The sequence below is a fragment of the Pogona vitticeps genome, chromosome 2 (assembly GCF_051106095.1).
Source record: "Pogona vitticeps strain Pit_001003342236 chromosome 2, PviZW2.1, whole genome shotgun sequence".
Classification (NCBI taxonomy): domain Eukaryota; kingdom Metazoa; phylum Chordata; class Lepidosauria; order Squamata; family Agamidae; genus Pogona; species Pogona vitticeps.
The window spans coordinates 162,308,180-162,326,982 of NC_135784.1; the positions used below are offsets into that span (position 1 = coordinate 162,308,180).

At 42.9% G+C, this 18,803-nt stretch overlaps 1 protein-coding gene across 3 annotated transcripts; it reads left to right on the forward strand.

Annotated features, from left to right (window-relative positions):
* The first annotated feature begins 9,808 nt into the window (after nucleotides 1-9,808).
* ZBTB39 (zinc finger and BTB domain containing 39) lies at nucleotides 9,809-18,468 on the forward strand. 3 transcript variants are annotated; one of them, XM_078384589.1, is made up of 3 exons: nucleotides 9,812-10,052; nucleotides 11,673-13,556; nucleotides 18,187-18,468. In XM_078384589.1, the coding sequence occupies exons 2-3, from the start codon at nucleotides 11,789-11,791 to the stop codon at nucleotides 18,249-18,251; spliced, it is 1,833 nt and encodes a 610-aa protein (XP_078240715.1). In that variant the 5' UTR covers nucleotides 9,812-10,052; nucleotides 11,673-11,788; the 3' UTR covers nucleotides 18,252-18,468. The 3 variants fall into 3 exon arrangements, with proteins under 3 accessions (XP_020671108.3, XP_020671109.3, XP_078240715.1); XM_020815449.3 differs by having other exon boundaries at nucleotides 9,809-10,052; nucleotides 11,673-18,468; XM_020815450.3 differs by having other exon boundaries at nucleotides 9,810-9,994; nucleotides 11,673-18,468.
* The last annotated feature ends 335 nt before the right edge of the window (nucleotides 18,469-18,803 follow it).

The following is an 18,803-nucleotide window of genomic DNA, read 5'->3' on the forward strand; positions in this document are numbered from 1 at the left end:
CACTGTGCGTCTCTTGTTCTTTCTTTGTTATTTCATGCCATTCTGGAGGGGATTCTGTTTTAACAAGCTGAAGAAACCAACACATGTTAAAAGCAGAATAACCTATGCTGGCACACAATACAATTGCCAAATCTCCCCAAATCTATGCAAAGCTAGGTATTGATCACTAGTGAGACATATGACATTCTGGTGTAAAGGTCCCAAGTATCCAGTTTTAAAGGATTTCAGACATAAAGGCTAAGGAAAACCTTTTCCTTACGAATAGGAAGGCTGCTCCATTCACAGAAGACAAGGGATGAAATCCTGTTACTTAGCACAGTAAATCATTCTAGAGTAGGCCCATTGAATCAAAGGGGATTTATTGCATCAACTCCTCTGTACTATTGATTCAAATCGGCCTACTGTAATTGCAACTTGGATTTTGATCAAATAAGGAAATAGATCACAATCTGGACCACTTCTGGAATGGTCTGGTGTGACCTATTACCTGGCAGTCATGTGGCAAACACCATACAGGGAAATATGCTCCAGTTCTTTTTGGTCCAGGTGTAAGACTTCTACAGTTGGCTTCTGTGAAAGTTACAAGCTCTGCTACTTGCAGATGCCTGGTTCTAAGATAGTTACACCCTCTCTTCTTCCTCCAAACCTATTCCACTGGCCCTTGTGTTACTGTCAAGTGTGGCTCTAGGGTGCCTTCCTAGCTTTCTGGACCAGAAAACCCATAAGTTGTAGTCAGTAAAGCCAAACTGATAGGGAACTACAAAGCCAGAACAATTACGTATCTAAATGTGGATACTAGCAGCGAAGACTTCCTGATACAAAAGTATTACCGGAAAGAAAAGACACCTCTTTCAGTTTCTCAGATTCTTGAACTTCCATCACTTTCTACCCCTCTAGTTAAATATACAAGAATAGCATTAGCTGCATTTCTGATTGCATGAATGCTGGAAATACTAGCACCGTACCTAGTGCAAGAGACAGGGTGCACCCATTTTTTGAGTTGACCTAGTGAGTTCACAAAATTTATTCAGACTTTTCTGAAAGAGGGATTGTGTCACCTTGTGCTTTTCCTCCCAACCAGGAAGAAATTACAGTCCTCAGCACAAGTTAGCAGAGAGCGTACCAGGTGAATGGGGAAAGACAATTGGTTTTGTGTTGCCTGAGGTGAAACGTGGTACTTCAGGCTGATACAACATTTTGCAGCCTCCATCTTGAACTAACAGTTTAACCTGGGTCCTGACACAGCAACCTCTGGTTAGGATGGTTTCCCACCTTTTCTGTTTCTTCTCCTGCCACCCCAGGGTTGGCAATGCACAGCCTGAAGAAAGATCCAGTTGGAGTTGAAAGCTTGCCTGATTTTAATATTTCAGTGCTTAACAAAAGTACATCAGTCCTTGATTGTAGTCTTTGTACAGTTGTGGGTTTTAGTTGTGAATGTAGCATAAAAGATATTTAGCTCTGTGTATGGGCACAGTACGCTTATTGTGCAGACAGCTTGTGACTGCTGGTGTACTGATTCGTCAATAGCTAGAGAAATATTGTACTATTGTGCTCAAGTGCAATTTTTCTTAATTCTATTCCAAAGCTGTACATTAGCATTTTATACTGCTTCTAGGGTGAAATCCTATTGCAGCCCAATCCAAATTAAGACTTGCTATGTTTTTAGATCTCTTGTGAGATCTTTAGTTTTTAGACCAAGCCGTGGAAGCTGCTCCTTCCAGATGTCGCTAAACTAGTATCATCCTTTACTTTGGCCATTCTGGTTGCAGCTGATGGGAGCTGGGGGCCAATGTCTTTATAAATCTGCCAATGCTTCTGACAGCTAGAAGTTCAGAACACAAATGCTTTGATATATAAAACTAAGCATCTACAGTATATGGTCTAGCTTGTTTCCATTACTGTCCAGAGAAATGTCTGTCATAGGAACAGCGTGCTACTGACCAGTGTTAGGCAGCCACATGGAGTCAATTCTCAACCACCCTAGCTATACAGTTTCCTTTTTTCATAGTTCATATAGCAAATGGCCCTGGCTGTTGAGCCATTGCATAGAAGGGCCCATAACAAGTCACAGAGCTTCTTGTACTTTTCATTGATAAGGCAGGAAGCTCAGGATAGGATCTCACATGGTGGGTAATGAGGAGCTCTGTCTGCCCAAAACTATAAAGAGATACTCCCATTCAAAGTTGGAACATATGGACTCTTCCCAACATATTGGACTCTTCCCAACTCCTGTCGACCATGGTGATGGGACAGTGTTTGGGAGTTCTAGTGCAAAAGATAGCTTTTCTGAGTGCTGTACTGAGTAGGTATTACAGTGGGGTCTTGACTTGAGAACTTAATCCGTATTGGAAGGCGGTTCTCAAGTCAAAAAGTTCTCAGGTCAAATCTGCATTTCCCATAGGAATGCATTGAAAACCATTTGCTCCGTATCTGCTCTTTTCCGTCCATAGAAACTAATTGGAAGCTGCTATTCTGCCTTCGACCACTAGAGGGGGATATCTTATTTCTTTTTTTCTTAGGTCAAGAAAGGTTCAGGGAAGGCAGGGAAAATACAGTCCAGGCAGTACAGTACCAGGCAGTCTGAAGACTGTCTCCCAATCCACTCTCTAAACGCTGGGAGGAGTGAGGAAGCAGACAGGCACCCTTTTCACTGGCCAACAGTTAACTGAAAGTTCACATTTTGCACTTTCCCTGCCTCTCACGTGGGTTTTTTTCAGTTCTTAACTCAAATCTAAGTATGTAAGTCAAGTCAATATTTTCCTATGAGAGTGGTTCTTAAGTCAAAATGTTCTTAACTCAAGCCGTTCTTAAGTCAAGACCCCACTGTAGTCTGATTTCATATGGGAACTTCCTGTGTTTGTATGATAACACATAAGACTGAAAATGACCTATGTTGACTATGATGTGCAAAACAGATCCATTTCTGCCTCCAGTCCCTAGCTCTGTAACATCTATGCACTTATCCATGTGTTAACACAATTAGCAAAGTCTGCACATGCTTAATAGTTCATTTATTATTTTGCTGTGTTTACTGTGATTAATTCTGCCTTCATTCACTATTTTATTTTGCTTGCATTTATTTTATGTCAGGTAATCCAATCAAGTATAATTTGACGCATAAGTATTTAATTACTGCTCTCTCTTTAATGCCCCTCAATATATCTCAGTAATCAGCTGTTTCTTATTTCATTTGTTTCAGCTGTAGAAAAACATTAGGTTTCTGAATGAATCTTCGGCTTCATTATTTCTATGTTAATAATCTCAGAACTGCAGACAAGTATCCATGTTAGTCTTTTGGAACCAAAGAATCTTGCAGCACTTTCTAAACATTGATAAATTCATTATGGGCTCAGATTTTATGCAGGTACCTTTGTGAGCCCTTTGGGTATCACAAGGCTCTGACTTAATTATGTAGATCATAGCCCCTTGTTTGTTCGTCAGCATGAAATGCATATAAGAGAAGAAAAACAAAAACATCCTCATGGAGAAGGATGTAAAACTCATTTGAACACTGAGGTAAACTTGTCTTAAATACTAAGTTCCAGTTTGGGAACTGATACTGTAAAATTCTTCCCTAATCATAATTTCCTTTGCAATTAAACATTTTTTTAAAAAATCCCTCCCAAAACACACACATAGGTATTAAGCCATCTTTGAAAGGGGCAACTTCCCAGTGATCCACTATCTATATAGCTTTATCCAACACTGAGTTCCTTTTCAAATAAAAAGGAGGGAGAAGAAAAAGTGAATCAACGTGCAAATTGTGGTTACCTCCAAGAAGGCTGTTCTTAGCATCCGTGGCTCTTTCCAATAGTCTGATGCCTTTGGCCTCCTCCTCTCTTTTTAATTTCCCAGTTACTGATGTACTCATATCCATGTACGAGATAGAAAGTAAATCACGCAGAATGAAACAAACAAAAAAGGACCCAGGAGGATATAATTGATCAGTTACCCACACTCGTATACAATCTATAGCGCCTAAAGGACTTAATAGAAAGCCAAGTGGTTTCTTGGAAGGTGGATATAGCACTGGAACCTAAGTGGGACTCCCTGGACAGTACATTCCAAAATTTTGGCAGGATTACTGAAACGGCCATGCTAGATGGGGAGAGTCATTATCCTGATTTCATGTAATGGAGCCACATGGGCCAGAACCTCACCTGTTGAATGGAAGAGATGAGCGCTATGTACAACTGGATGTAGTTCTTGAGGAAACCTAAACCCAAGCTCTTGAGAACATTAAAGGCTGGATCTGGCTCTCTGGATTAAGCTGGATACGAACAGGGAACCAGGGTGCATATCACATAATTTCTAGACTGTTCCAGGCTGTAATCTGGAAATAGCATTTTACATTAGGTGAAATATCAAAATGAACACTTCACAGAGCAGTTCCACATAGAGCTCTTTACAGTACTCCAAGTCCAATTTCCTTTGCATTAAACATTTTTAAACAATCCCTATATATTTAAGGCACAACCCTTTTTAAGTGTTCTGAGGACACACACTTACTGTGTGTCTTGGAAAGAGGTCCCCTCCCCCCGGCTAGAATCCTGTTCATTCGATCAGCACATGCACCAGTCCATTGTGCAACTGAATCAATATTTTCTCAACTTGCACAAGATATCCAGTACTTCCTTGCACCATTTGTTAACTCCAATCTTTCTATTAGAATGATCTCTCCTCACACAAGCAAGCTGAAGATGTTGTGGAATGGTGTGAGGGGAACATCACATTCTGCCCACAGAGCAACAGGATTTGGGCTTAGACCATAACTTAGACCACAACAGGTTAAGTGTCCTGCCACATAGCATGCTCAGCTCCCTAGAAGATGCTGTCTGGAGGAGGCAATGACAAAAAAAGTAACTGTCCTATTGTGCCTTCAAGGAGTTGTTGTAATCCAAGACAACATGGATGAAAATGTGCCCCCCCCCGCCTTTCTCTAAAGTTTCCATTCACGTGAAACTGATCAGCTTTTATACTGGACCTGAAATGAAACTGGCAACAAAAGCAACACCAGATGGTGGCTTTGATATAATCACAAGAACAAATGATAAAGTAACTATAAGCTTCACAGAAAAGCCTGCATATTTACTGGATCAAATTTTTCTTGTCTTTTGTCCCTATGAAACTTTATTCCTCATGGAAATTTCAGTATTGTTTATAGATACAAAAGCTGTTTTGAAAAAATAAATCTAGTGTAGCTTAGCAGCACGGGCAATTTAACATTTGAAATTGCCATCTGAGGTCTCTATTCGAAAAGGTACATTACATTTTTAAATCCAAGAGACCCTTAGGAGTGAAAAAATTCTATGTGGAATTTATTCAAAACTTTGCAAGAGAAAGAACCTTGACAAGCTCCCGCATTCCTGTCAAAATAGGAAGATGAGAGGTTGGCAGAATGAAGTGGGACAGCCATCTTGCGAATATTGTATGATGCAGCCGGTTGACAACCAGGACAGAATTAAGTAGTAGGTGATGTCTGTTACAAAATAAGGACCAGCCAAGCAGAGAGCCCTTCTGCACTATAATTATACAAATTCATTTGGATAGGTAGTACTTAATCATGCCATCTCAAAGATTTGTCACTGGGATTGCGGAGAGCTTTATATAATTATTGGGAACAAGCACTTTTATCATGCTCTCTAAAGTGAGGATTTTTAGTATTCTTCACTGTCCATATTTTGGGCACTGGGCTTATCCTACAAGTGGAGGCACCGGTCATCATACGACATAATTATTATGCTTTCTGAATATGAGTAATGGGAAACATGATTTTTCCACACCCAACTGTGTATGACTATTAATCCATGGCAGCAAAACTATGGCTACTTTAAGATGGAACGCTTCCCACTGACCTCAGTGGGACTTACTTCAAAGTAGATCAGGACTAGATTGGCAGCTGGTATTGTTCAGTGAGTTGGAGCATGGGACTTGGAATCCCTGATGAGGGGCCAGCTGAGATCATCCAGAGCATATGTGGCTGAAAGGGGTAAGTTTCCTGCCACGTTTCCTGTCAAAATTACGGGTATTTGGGGAGGGGAAGTTCCCTCCTCCTGTGAACAGTTTAACAACCCTTCACTAGCAGTTAATTTCCAAAATATATTTAAAATAACTACGTACTCTGCCTTTCAAAATGAATATTTTCTCTACCACATATCTATGTTTTGAACTAATACATCCCTTAATTTTAATGACATAAGGAATTGTTCTTTACAAAGGTAAATGAGCAACTTTGCTTCCTAAGGCATCATTGAGGATGCTCAGCCCACCTTTATGTGGGAAGTACACCAAAACGTCACTACTTGTAGATGCCATTAAGCTTTCTTGAAACCAAGAAATGAGTTTGTTAAGGGAGGCTGGGGAAGCTACTTGGGCAGGTGGGTGAATGAGCCAGTGTCAGTGGCAGAAGTTTCATCCCAGCTCTTGAAGATTACTCAAATGTCCATATTTTCCAAGCAATAGATACTTAGAGAATGGTTGCTTATTGAAAATAGCTATGACAATTATTTCATGTTTAGATGAGAAGTGGTTCCATGGCTTGACGTCTGTTTGTGAATGGTAGTGAACAGAAGAGGGTATCCCTCAAACCATCTTGATAGCTGACATTGGATTCCTCAGAGAGAGGGGGGTGCTGAAGGAGCAAATTTCTATATTGTAGGTTGGATCAGGATGCACACATACAAACAAGAGAAAGCCAGCATAATATTCAGTCTTGTTTGCACATTTGGGACCTAATTATGTTAATTTCCAATTTATTATTTCCAGTTTTTGTCTCCTACAGTGGCAGGACCCAAAGCCCACATTTTCCTCTGACTCTAGAATAGCTGAGAGATGGTGGTGGAATAGAAAACAAAACCAATATGTTCTTCTGAGCTACCTCTGTTATTATGCAAAAGATTTTGGAGTGTCTTGCTCTTCAAAGGGCAACCAAGATCCATTAGCTCTACAAAAGACCTCCTCCTATTTATTTAATTTATATCCCGCCTATCTGGCCTAATAGACCACTCCTAGTGGAGATGAAAACTGCTGGAACTTGTGTTGATGTGCATCGACACCACTGCTTGCATTTTTAGATTCTCCTTGGGAATATGGCAATAGAGATTATTGTGATCAGGTCCTATCATTATAAATTTGCCACAATGTCATTAGGCAAAACCCAGGATGGCAAAAGCAACATCCTGCTCATAGCATGCTCTAAACTGCCTAGAATAATGTGTCACACTAATAGGGTGATATGTAAATTAAATAAATAAATAAATGCTCCTCAGAAAGTGCTATTCAGTTTTTAGAAGTAGTATATAGTCACTAAGACCATTAATATTACCTTGATATTAAAATGATACCTTTCCATGGTGCTTGGTAGATTTTAGGTATATTTGAAATAAATTAGCAACTACAACAAATGCAGGTTTTGTCTTCAACTTACAAATACAGGAAAAGCAGTACAAATAGAAAAATGAAATGTCACTAAAGAGTATATGGTGAAAATGAAATTTAACAAAAGAGCATGTAGGAGAGATGAAAACTATAGTTCAAGGTGAATAATAAATAGCCCATGTTTAAAACAATGGCTGGGGGATGAAAGTCAAAAACAAAACAAAAAGACATTCGATTAAACTTATGCCCATGGTATTTTTTAGCATCACATTCAAAACCAGGGGTCCTCAGACCTTATCCCCTTAAAGCCCTGTTAGGAGCTGAAAATGACTAAGGCCTAGCAGTCACAAATTGCTAGGAAAGAAACTGATTCAGTCACAAAATTCCAGGTGATAGGACTTTGACATCATTGATTTGAATATTTAATCATTCACTGGAAATTGTTTACTTCTTGGTTACAGTGATTTTCTCATAGTGGTGCTCATCCCCGTCTCCAAGCCATAGAGCCAGCATTTGTCCAAAAACAGTTTCTGTGGTCATATGGCCAGTGCGACTAGACACAGAACGCCGTTACTTTCCCACCCTGGTGGTCCCTATTTATCTCCTCGCATTTCTACATGCTTTCGAACTGCTAGATTGGCTGGAACTGGGACAAGCGACGGGGGCTCACTCCGTTGTGTAGATTTGATATTACAACTGCTGGTCTTCTGACCTGGCAGCTCAGAGGCTTCTGCGGTTTAACCCGCAGCACCACCACGTCCCTTTTCTCATAGCAGGGTGTCCCAAAACACAGATTCCTCAAATCAAAGTACAGATAGGTGGGTACATTTCAGATCTCACCAGTTTCACCAGCCTGGCTGGTGAATTTTTTTTAAACCTTTCTGGCAGGGTGTACATACACACCAAAGGGATAATTGCCTCAAAATATATACGGTATTACACATGAACACACCCACCTCAAACATATATGGGAAGCATTACAAGAAAGATGTGACTGTCTGAGAGTAAAAGCATTCTGTGTAAGCACTCCAGTTTCCAATTTCATCTGATACCTTTTGAGACTCAAAGTAAAGGAGATAGGATTTCTTCCCCCTAAGTGTTTGTCTGTCGTCCCCCCCCCCCCACCAGCTACACTCACTTCTATTCTTATCTCCCTCTCTCTCTTGGACTTTCTCCACATTTCACTAGATTGGAAGCAAAAACTGAGCAATGCATATGTATAATGCATAACAGTGCAATGCATATAATATACATGAGCAAAGCTTATGTATATTATGTAATTAGAATATGATGCTCATTTGATCCTCCAGCTATAAGCATCTTACCACAACCTCTAAAACGCTGTACTGCAGCTAAAACTGTGCTCACGACCTGGGGTTCAAATCCCAGGTAGCCGGCTCAAGGTTGACTCAGCCTTCCATCCTTCCGAGGTCGGTAAAATGAGTACCCAGCTTGCTGGGGGGGCAATGTGTAGCCTTTATAATTAAAATTGTAAACCGCCCGGAGAGTGCTTGTAGCGCTATGGGGCGGTATATAAGTCCAATAAATAAATAAATAAAATAAATAAATAAATAAACAGTTTGGGCTGGGTCATCACTCAAAAACTCTGGGAGAGAAGAATTAGTCCATCATATTTTGGAAACAAGCTCCGTCATCCCAAACACGCATCTATAAGAAATGTCAGAGTACAATAGTAGAATCTGGGACCGATGGGGGGGAAATATAGTATCTATATTCCGGCAAACGTGCCTTTGGGGCAAGCAGTTTTCGAAGAGCGAGCCATGTCTTGGTGAAGTAGGCATCCCGAAGCGAGCACGGCTGCCGTGCACAACCCCTCGCCGGAGGGGCGGCGTACAATACCATGCAAAGGGAGACAAAAGACCCCGCACCCTTTTGCGCGCACGGCCATGCACAAGATGCCTTCTCAGGAGTCGGGAGCCCGGCGTCCCCAAAGGCAGCGCTGCCCAGTGGCCCCTTCTTCCCCTCCACGGCGCCCCGAGAGTCTAGGGCCGGCAGGGCGTCCCGCTTTCAGGGTCCGCGTCCCAAAGGGACTCCGGAGACCTTCAGGGCTCTCCACACGCGCTTATTTAGGGCCCTCGACCGCGAGCGGCGCTGTCACAGGCAGGTCCCCTTCCCTCAGCCGCGTCCCTCCGTACACGACGGACCCCCATTTCCCGTTTTATCCTCATGTCGTCTCCTCAAAGCTGGGCTCCCCCGTTCGCGCCACGCAGCCGGCAGAGCCCCTTCTTCACCATCATCTTCTCACTCCCTTATTCCCCACCGCCCCAGCCCCATCGCCCTCCCCTTGTCTTCTTCCCCTTCCTCCCCCTTCCTCAGCTCCTCGCTTCCCGCCCGAATCCCCTGAAGCCGGGGCTGGTGCTGCTGCTGCCGCCGCCGCTGCAGTGCCCCCTCCGGGGCTGGGGGCGGCGCTGGGCCCGGCCGTCTCGGGGCCGGATGGAGCCTCTTGGCCGGGGCCGGAGCAGCACCTCCTCGGCGAGGCCGGGCGGGCGAGCGGGCTGGCGGGGAGGGAGGGAGGCCGGGCCGAGGTGGAGGGGAGCCCGCCGGAGCCCTTTGTGTGGGTGCGAGAGCGGGGATGGTGGTGCCCGCCGCCTCCCGGGTAAGGGGCAGCCCTCCCTCCCCTCTGAAGGAAAAGAGACTCGCTTCTACTCCCCAAGGTCTGAGGCTCCGTCTCCCCGCCACACAAGGGGGCTTTCCCCCCTCCCCGTCCCGCTTCTCTCCCCACCTGCCCCCCCAATTCTCTCTTCGCTCCCCTCAGCCCCCCTTTCCTCGCATCTAGCTCTCATTCCCGGCCCGCCCAGAGCCCTCTCAGGTCAGGGGCTCTCGGTGCCCCCTTTCATGTCGAGCGGAAGCCCGCGGACCCCACTTCTTTGCTCCCCCTAATATTTCCCCTAATATTTCGGGCCCCACTTCCCCATCCTGAGCAGAGACCTCTCTTCTGTTCGCCCTCCGTCCCTCCCTACCTCTTGCTCTATGGGACGTGCGGCTTTCTCTTTCTCTCTCGCCCCACACCGCACCATAGCATCCTGAATTGCCCTGTTTTCTCGACATTAAAACTTTTTCTCTTAGCTCTCCTCCCTTTCCCTAACCTTTCCCTTAATTTACATTCCGTTAGCTAATTTTCCCATTTCATCCCACAACTCAAATGAGAGACTTCTTTGAACAATATTTGCTATCCCTGTCTCATTTTAACAACCTTTCATGACTTTTTGATTTACCAATAAAACCATGTTCTGGGTTGACCTTATTCCTTTCATCTAGGTGGCATATATTGCTTTGGTGCATGCTTTTCTCTATAAAGCCTGGGTTTTTAGTATCACTTCCTTTGATTATGAAGCAATTTCCATCACCTCAGGTTTTGTTTTTTGTGGGGTTTTTTTGCGTAAAGAATTGGCATAAGGTAGTCTCCTCTGTTAGTGTCCAGCTTCTCTGTTTTTTTTTTTTTTTTCATGTTACTGTGAGAAAGTTTAGTTGTTCTCTATTTGTAGTTGGTTGGGTGCTAAACTTAATTTGTGCTAAGATAGCACCCCTGCTGTCTGCCTTACTTGCAGCATCATAGAAAAAGGGAATTATAACACCAGTTTTGTTGTTACTTACTGTACTTTATTGGTAATCAGGGTTAAAAGTCAAATCTTATATGAAGATTTACGAACAAAAGATGCAACACGTTGTATTTGTTCCTGTTGCTAATGGAAAGGACTTCAGATTCCTAGTCTTTTGTTTTACTGCTGACAATGTTATCTAATTTTAGCCCATCCATTGAAATGACTTTACAGTATGTACCTTAAAGAGAAGGTAATGAGATGGTTTAAAAAAATTGGATAAAAAAATTACAACCCATGGGTCAAGTGAACACAAATTGTATGACTTGACAACCCCGCTTTTTTATTCAGAGGAATTAAATAATCTACATCTGAAATAAGTTTAGCAGACTGCAGGACTGCAAATACATGTAAGTGGAAAATCATCTGGAAGAAAGTATATACGTTATCAGATAGAAAGCATGAAAATGCATTGGTTTAAAACAAAAGACAATGCTTTCTGATTGCTAGTATGTGCCTCTCACATACACACGCTTTACTGCCACACTTACTACTTGTTTTATGAAAAAGCATTTCCTCCAAAGCAGTTATGTTTTCTTGTTACTTAAAAAATCTATTTATGTATTAACTGAACTCACTTGTCACCCAGTCTTTCTGCTTACAAAATGCCCAAGCAAGCTTACACTGTAAACAAGTATGAGTCTAAATTAAAACTGTTTACTTTTTTTTCTCTAGAGTTCATTGTCTAGTGAAAGTCAGCGCCTTGCAGGCCCCCTCTGATGCAGTGGACAAAACAGGCAGGTATAAACACCAAGTGAGCAGGAGAAGGAGTTTTTTTGGCAGCTGTCAAGATGGGCATGAGGATCAAACTACACAGTACCGACCACCCCAATAACCTGCTGAAAGAACTTAACAAATGTAGATTGTCAGAAACTATGTGTGATGTTACCATTGTTGTGGGTAGTCGTTCCTTCCCTGCACACAAAGCAGTGCTGGCATGTGCAGCAGGCTATTTCCAAAACCTTTTTCTCAATACAGGACTGGATGCTGCCCGCACTTACGTGGTGGATTTTATCACTCCAGCCAACTTTGAAAAGATCTTGAGTTTTGTCTACACCTCAGAGCTTTTTACAGACCTGATCAACGTGGGTGTCATTTATGAGGTAGCAGAAAAATTGGGCATGGATGATTTGCTGAAGGCCTGCCATTCCACTTTTCCAGACTTGGAAAACTCAGCCATCACCAAACAGCCCTCTGTCTCGGGTGGGAGCAGGTCAAGCGGTGCTTTGCCTGAGCCAAGTCAAACTCTGGGTGAAATCCGAAACAGTGGGGAACACCTGGGAGCAGAGCGCAATTGCAGCATGCATAGTGAAGCAACAGGCGGCTACAAAGAAGACTCTGCAAGTGATGCTAGTCATAACTTATTACGTCCACAGAGCCCCAAAATGGAAGAGCAGGAAACACCAGCGCAGTTCACTGGCACTATGAATATTATGGCACAGGCTGGGCTCAACAATATCAGCATGGCTGTTCAAACAGCGGTGAACTCTTGCCAGGCATATAAGATCCAGAGCAATGGGGATTATACAAAAGGCATTTTTTCCCCCTCTGATACCTCCCTGGATATATCCACAGGCAGCAATTCCTGCCCTAGCAATAGTGACCATTCCAAAGACCAGGGATTTGGGCAAATGGATGAATTACAGCTAGAAGACCTTGGGGAAGAGGCACTACATTTTGAAGACCCCAGTGAGGAGCTGGGTGCCGCTGAGGAGGTGATTGAGCTGAGTGATGATAGCGAAGAGGAACTGTCCTTCGAGAATGACAACCGAGATAGCAAGGCCATGCCCTGCCAAGTGTGCAAAAAGGTACTAGAACCCAATATTCAACTCATTCGCCAGCATGCTAGGGACCATGTAGACCTCCTGACCGGCAACTGCAAGGTCTGTGAGACCCATTTCCAGGACAGGAACTCTAGAGTGACTCATGTCCTGTCTCACATAGGGATATTTCTCTTCTCCTGTGATATGTGTGAGACTAAGTTTTTCACGCAGTGGCAGCTCAACCTTCACCGTCGAGAAGGAGTATTTGACAACAACATTATCATTCATCCCAGTGACCCACTGATAGGGAAAGTAAACTTTTTCAGCGGGGATTTGGCATGTGCCACTTGTGGGAAACTGGTGGCCAAAGATTTTCATGTGGTTCGGGGTCACATACTGGATCATGTGAACTTGAAAGGCCAAATGTGTAGGGTGTGTGACCAACGCCACCTCAATCTTTGCAGCCTGATGTGGCACACACTTTCCCACTTGGGGATTTCTGTTTTTTCTTGCTCTATTTGTGCCAACAGTTTTGTGGACAGACACCTTCTGGAGAAGCACATGGCAGTCCACCAAAGCATGGAGGAAGCCCTCTTTCGGTGTCACTACTGTGGCCAGGCTTTCAAGCTGGAGGCTGCTTACCGCTACCATGTGAGCCAGCACAAGTGTAGCTCCAACTTGGACCTGGTGCAGCCGAGCTTTGGTGACCGACTCCAGCAGCAAGCTCTGCAGAAGAGGAAGCTGACAGAAGAGTTCCTCAGTGAAGACATGGCTCTCCAGAACCAACCTGGGAACAGTAAGTACAGCTGTAAGGTGTGCGGGAAGAGGTTTGCTCATACCAGTGAATTCAACTACCACCGGCGGATCCACACAGGAGAAAAGCCCTATCAGTGCAAAGTGTGTCACAAGTTCTTCCGTGGACGTTCCACCATCAAGTGCCATCTGAAGACGCACTCTGGGGCTCTCATGTACCGGTGCACAGTGTGTGGTCACTATAGCTCTACTCTTAACCTTATGAGCAAGCATATAGGTGTACACAAAGGCAGCCTTCCTCCTGATTTCACCATTGAACAAACTTTCATGTACATCATCCATTCCAAAGATACGGAAAAAAACACAGACAGCTGATATAACAGTATCAGGGAAGCCAGTGCTACTTGCGATAGTAGCAAAACATTGCTTTTAAAGGTTAGGCATCATCAGCATCCTAACTTTATGTCCCTTTGCCTTGTTAGAGGATTTCTTAAATCCAGTACTGTCCTGTGAAAACAATAGCACATTAGAAGTGTTATTGTTCTCAAGAAACCTGTTGTGTTACCTCCTGCTGAGTCCAGTGCCCATTGCTTCAAATTTAGGAAACAGACTAGTTTTCCCCCCTTTCCATTATATAAGTTTTCCTTCTTCTGACTCTTCTCTCTGCCATTACCATCGCTAAAAGAGTTTTGCTACTAAGATATATTGATGCTCCACATCAGCAGAGAGAGCAGGGGAGAAGGTGAGAGGTGAAAAGGATTGTTTTTGAACGGTTGTTGGGAGGATGTCAGTTAGAGAAATCTACTAAGCTATTCTAAACATGCCTACTTGGAAGCCCCACTTAATTCAGGGGGTCTAAACTCCCTGGTCAGTAAGTGTGCTTAGGATTCTTAGCTTTATCTTTTTGTCAGAGAATCTATTTCTCTCCCATCAGTGCTGCTAGGTTCCCCCCCCCCCATTTACCAGCCTTTGCTTCCATGCCTTTAACAGCCATGTGATGTGCCATCATTTCTGGTGGTAGTGATAATCTCCATGCCATGAAGAGCCCCAGCTTCTGATTTCTATAGGTAAAGCTGACATTAATAGCACAAAACCAAGTTTAAGTTGGGCTTTTAGTTTTCAGTTGTTAAACTTACTTTGCACCCAGCCTTACTTAGCTTTCCCCCCCACCCCTTTTTACTGGGGAGTTAGTTTTATAAAATTTCACTTTGGAGCAAGGAGAACAAAATCAAAAGGCAATACTGTACAGAGAAATGTGGGGAAGTAGAACGTATCAAATTCATGTTTTTCTGGGGTGGGGGAGCATGAAGGTGAAAGTGTCCTAAGAAACAACTCTTAGCTTCATCTCCCACACCCTCTTTAAAAAAAAAAGGTTCCTGGGTCATCAGAGTACAATTCTGTTTTTCTTCCTTGTCTCCTCCATGAGTATCTTAATGCTTTGTAGGGTTCTGCCACTCGCCTGCCCTGCTCAATGAGGGAAGTGCCCAATAGCTCAGGTTTCTGAAGGTGTCTGGCATCGCTGTTTAAACAGTGCTAGGAATCCTCCTTTGGGGCTGTAATTGTATGATACTTAACCTAGAAGAATGTTCCCTTTACATAAAGTGGAGCTTCTGAACAGATATGTCTAAAACTACACAGATGTACAGTATTTGAAGATCTATTGTTGCCTTAAAGAAAGGAGGAGAAATAAAAGATTCAGGGTCTTTGCAGGTCATGTCTTTGGGGAAATGTACACCATCTTTATTCATTCATTTTGAAGGATTCATAAACCTTCTCAAAAAAGCACTTTTATTACGTATCTTGTATCCTGGCACACAAACCACAGCATTATTTTACAGAGAAATATAGTCTACTCCTTCTCTCTCTATACTCCCACATCCTTTGCAATTGTGTCAAAGTAGCCTACTGGGGTGAGGACTGGTGTGACATGTAGAGAAGTGGATCTGGTTTGAATGTGCCCACACTATGTGCAGTACACACACAGTCCTTCCTTTCTTTCCAGGACTGAACTTTGACAGTGCACACACACTGAATGCTTTGCTTTGCCGATCTGCAACAAATGCCAGTTGCAGGTGATATTAATTGGCTAATACCCAGTATGTCACCCAGCTCCAAACCCTGGTGCAGTTTGTAGAACCTTTGAAATATTTCCATTTTAAAAGGTGAAGGATCAATATATAAAGAATGAACTGTACAGATAGTGCTTGAAAAACCAAATATCACATCTGAAGCATGTGGAGAGGAACAACACTAATAGTTCATCTGTCTTGTCTTAATAGCCTTCATGTCTGTGATGCACATTGATAGGGTGGAAGGATAAAGAACTTCAAATGGTTTTGAAATGGCAAGTCTCTCTTTACTTTTGGATAATGTCAGCTACCTTTCTAGTACTGAGCAGCATTAACTCCAGCTATCCATGTTGCAGAGCTGATATGCAACTTTTAAAACAATTTATTATCATTAAAATCTTGATGAGTTGATTATCCCACGGTTTGAATGCTTGTCTAGCTGTTTAGTAAAAGAAGTGGTTAATATAAGAAAAAGCTATTATTCTTCCTCTGAGCAGCAAATGTGTTTCATTTCTGTTTTTAAATTCTTTGCTAGTCAGTTTCCTCCTGCAACCTGGAAAATACATATTATCTTTTTTTAAAGGCACACCCCCCCCCCAACACCTCTAAATGGGAGGATCATGCTTCTGGAGTCTGGGCTTGAACTAATACTATACAGTAGTTTTTTTGTTACCCGAAAAGACTCAAGAATACTTGCCCCATGCCAGTAAAAGTCAGCATTTGCTAAAGGAACAATAAATACCACCCTTCAGGCGAACATTGGAGCTTTTCTTCCTGCCTCCAGTTTTTCGTGTTGTTACAGCTAAACAAGTGCTTATGGGAAGGCTGCAATACAAGAAGGAGATCACAGGATATAGGTCTTGAACCAGTTTGTATTCGTTATGGCTTTGTCCTGTGCACTGTGCTTCAGACTGCAGACAGGATGCTCCCCAAGTGAAATCCATGCAATGGTCGAAGGGGGGGAGTGGGATGGATGAGTAAAATGATGACACATCCAGCTTGAAATCCACCTCTAGATATAATGCAATCTACCTCATCAAGATGAAGACCTGGAGTCTTAACAAGTCAATTGTGTACAAATGGACTCTCTGGCTTCTGTATAGAAAAGCACTGTTATTAAAAGAGAAATCAACGTAGCATTGTTCTAGCCCTGACTTACGAAGGGGGACAATGAAACACATGTAAACCCCCCAGGAATCAGCTTGGACAGTCCCAGTAGGGCAACCTTGGGCAGTTTTGATCTGCCCCTCTGCTGACAGTACCTACCTCTTAGGATATTGTGAAGATTAATTGTTTTGATGTGTGTCAAGGAAGGTGGGAGGGGGATCACTTATTTATGTCTTATCTCATGAGAATGTTACTGTTTTAACATAGCTCTAGCAAATATTCAGGCATGTTTCTTCATTTCTTCTTGTGGGCACAAGAAGTTGTCAGCCACCAAACAAGATACCCTAAGGAATGGATTCAACATTGATTGGCAGAGATGATTCTTTCCAAAAACAAGTTCATGCTGGCAGATTTGCTTGTAAAAACCTAAGAGCTGCCTCAGAGCTTCATCACTGCTAGTATTATGATTACTTAATGGTGGGGTCAGGACTGCCTGAATTTAGACGTGAGAGGGCCTGAGCAGGAAGCTAGAGCCTAAACTGCAACAAGCTTCTCTCATGCTGCTGACCAAAGGCAGAAGGCTGGATTTCTGGGAGCCTGGCTGGGCAAGAAGCTTCATACTACCTATCAAGTAAAGGGAATACTGTCATATCTGAGGCCCAGTTACCCTTCTCTGCTCGAAGAGGTCAGAGCACACTGTCCTTCAAAGCTCACTAGGGTAGGCCCTACCTTTAAACCCTGAGCCTCCTAGTTTAAGCTCTGGAGATCATTAATCATTTCTGTTTCTGCAACATGGCATTATGCTGAACTGAACCATATTCCCATGATCAGGATGTGGCATCTGTTGGGAAGGATAGAGAAGGAGCTATATGTAACCTGATGTAGTAAAGATTTTATCTTCAAGCCGAAACAGAATTCTAGACCTCTTTTCTTGTGGTTTTCCAGTGCCAAACTTGTCCTGCTGGCAAGCATGGCCAGCTTCAGAACTTAATTTATGGAAGCAGTCTACCACATAAAGTTATGAATCACTGGACTTAGAGTGCTGAGGGCCAGAAGACTAGGGGCTTGTTTCTGGTTCTGAACTTCTGCTTCTTCAGTTTGTTTTTGGCCAAGGAATATCATCTGCCCATCTCAGACACACCCTCTCCTAGTCTCTTAAGAATGCACATGGGTAGGAGAAATACAGTACTATAAAAACAAAACACTACCTCACAGGGAAAAAGTTGTGAGGTGTAGTAAATGTAAAGTGCTTTGGAACCCTTAGGCTTGTAAGAAAGACAATGTACTGCATTGTAATTAAATAGCTTCACTGAGTGACATGCTAACTTCTGAAGAATCTCTCCCATTATCATCAGAACGGGAGATTTCAGGCATGGAACAGGTATTTCCAATCTAAGGCAGAACATTTTGGGAGAAAAGAAATGTTTTTGAGGCTAATGTTTAGTATTACTATTGTTTGTAAACTCAAAACCATACCTTTCTCCCTTTCCTCCAAAGATCCAGATGTCTTGAAACGAAACAGAATGAAAAAAAATACGCAGAGCATTGTGATTGCTGTCTAACCGTTTTGGTTAAGTTAATTGTAGGTACCAACCTCCTGGTTATTTAAGTGTTTGCTATCTATTTGCTGTAAAGTTTGTATATTTTGTAAAACTTTCCTCCTTCCTCAAAGAAAAAAAAGTAGATGTCTAAAATGGTTGTACATCTGATTCTTTTATACTCCATCGTTTGGCACAAAAGTGTGTTTTTTATTTAGAATAATAAAATGATAAACTTGAAGATTTTTGATACAGTTCTTGTTCTTTGCAGTTTTTGTGTTTGCAGGCAAGAACAACAGCATTTCACTCCAGTCCAGTGTATGATATGTACAGTATTGAGGAAAGAAACAGTCTCTGTGCCAAGCACTGAAGAATATGGCAGCTGTTAGGATCCCAGGCCAGTATTTCTACAGAGCCTGAACAGGCTAGGGGGTGTGGGAAAGAGGTGTTCCTCTGTCTGGCTTTGATCTGCACTTTATGAAAGGTAGTCTCTCCTTCTCTCACTCATTCACTGCTTCTGCAGGAGCCCAGCACAAAGACAGAAGCTGCGCCTATTCCTTGTGTCCCGTTTTCCTT

Bases quoted from the DNA above. Each gene is read 5' to 3' on its own strand.
- ZBTB39 (XM_020815449.3), top strand. From the start codon at position 11,789: ATGGGCATGAGGATCAAACTACACAGTACCGACCACCCCAATAACCTG.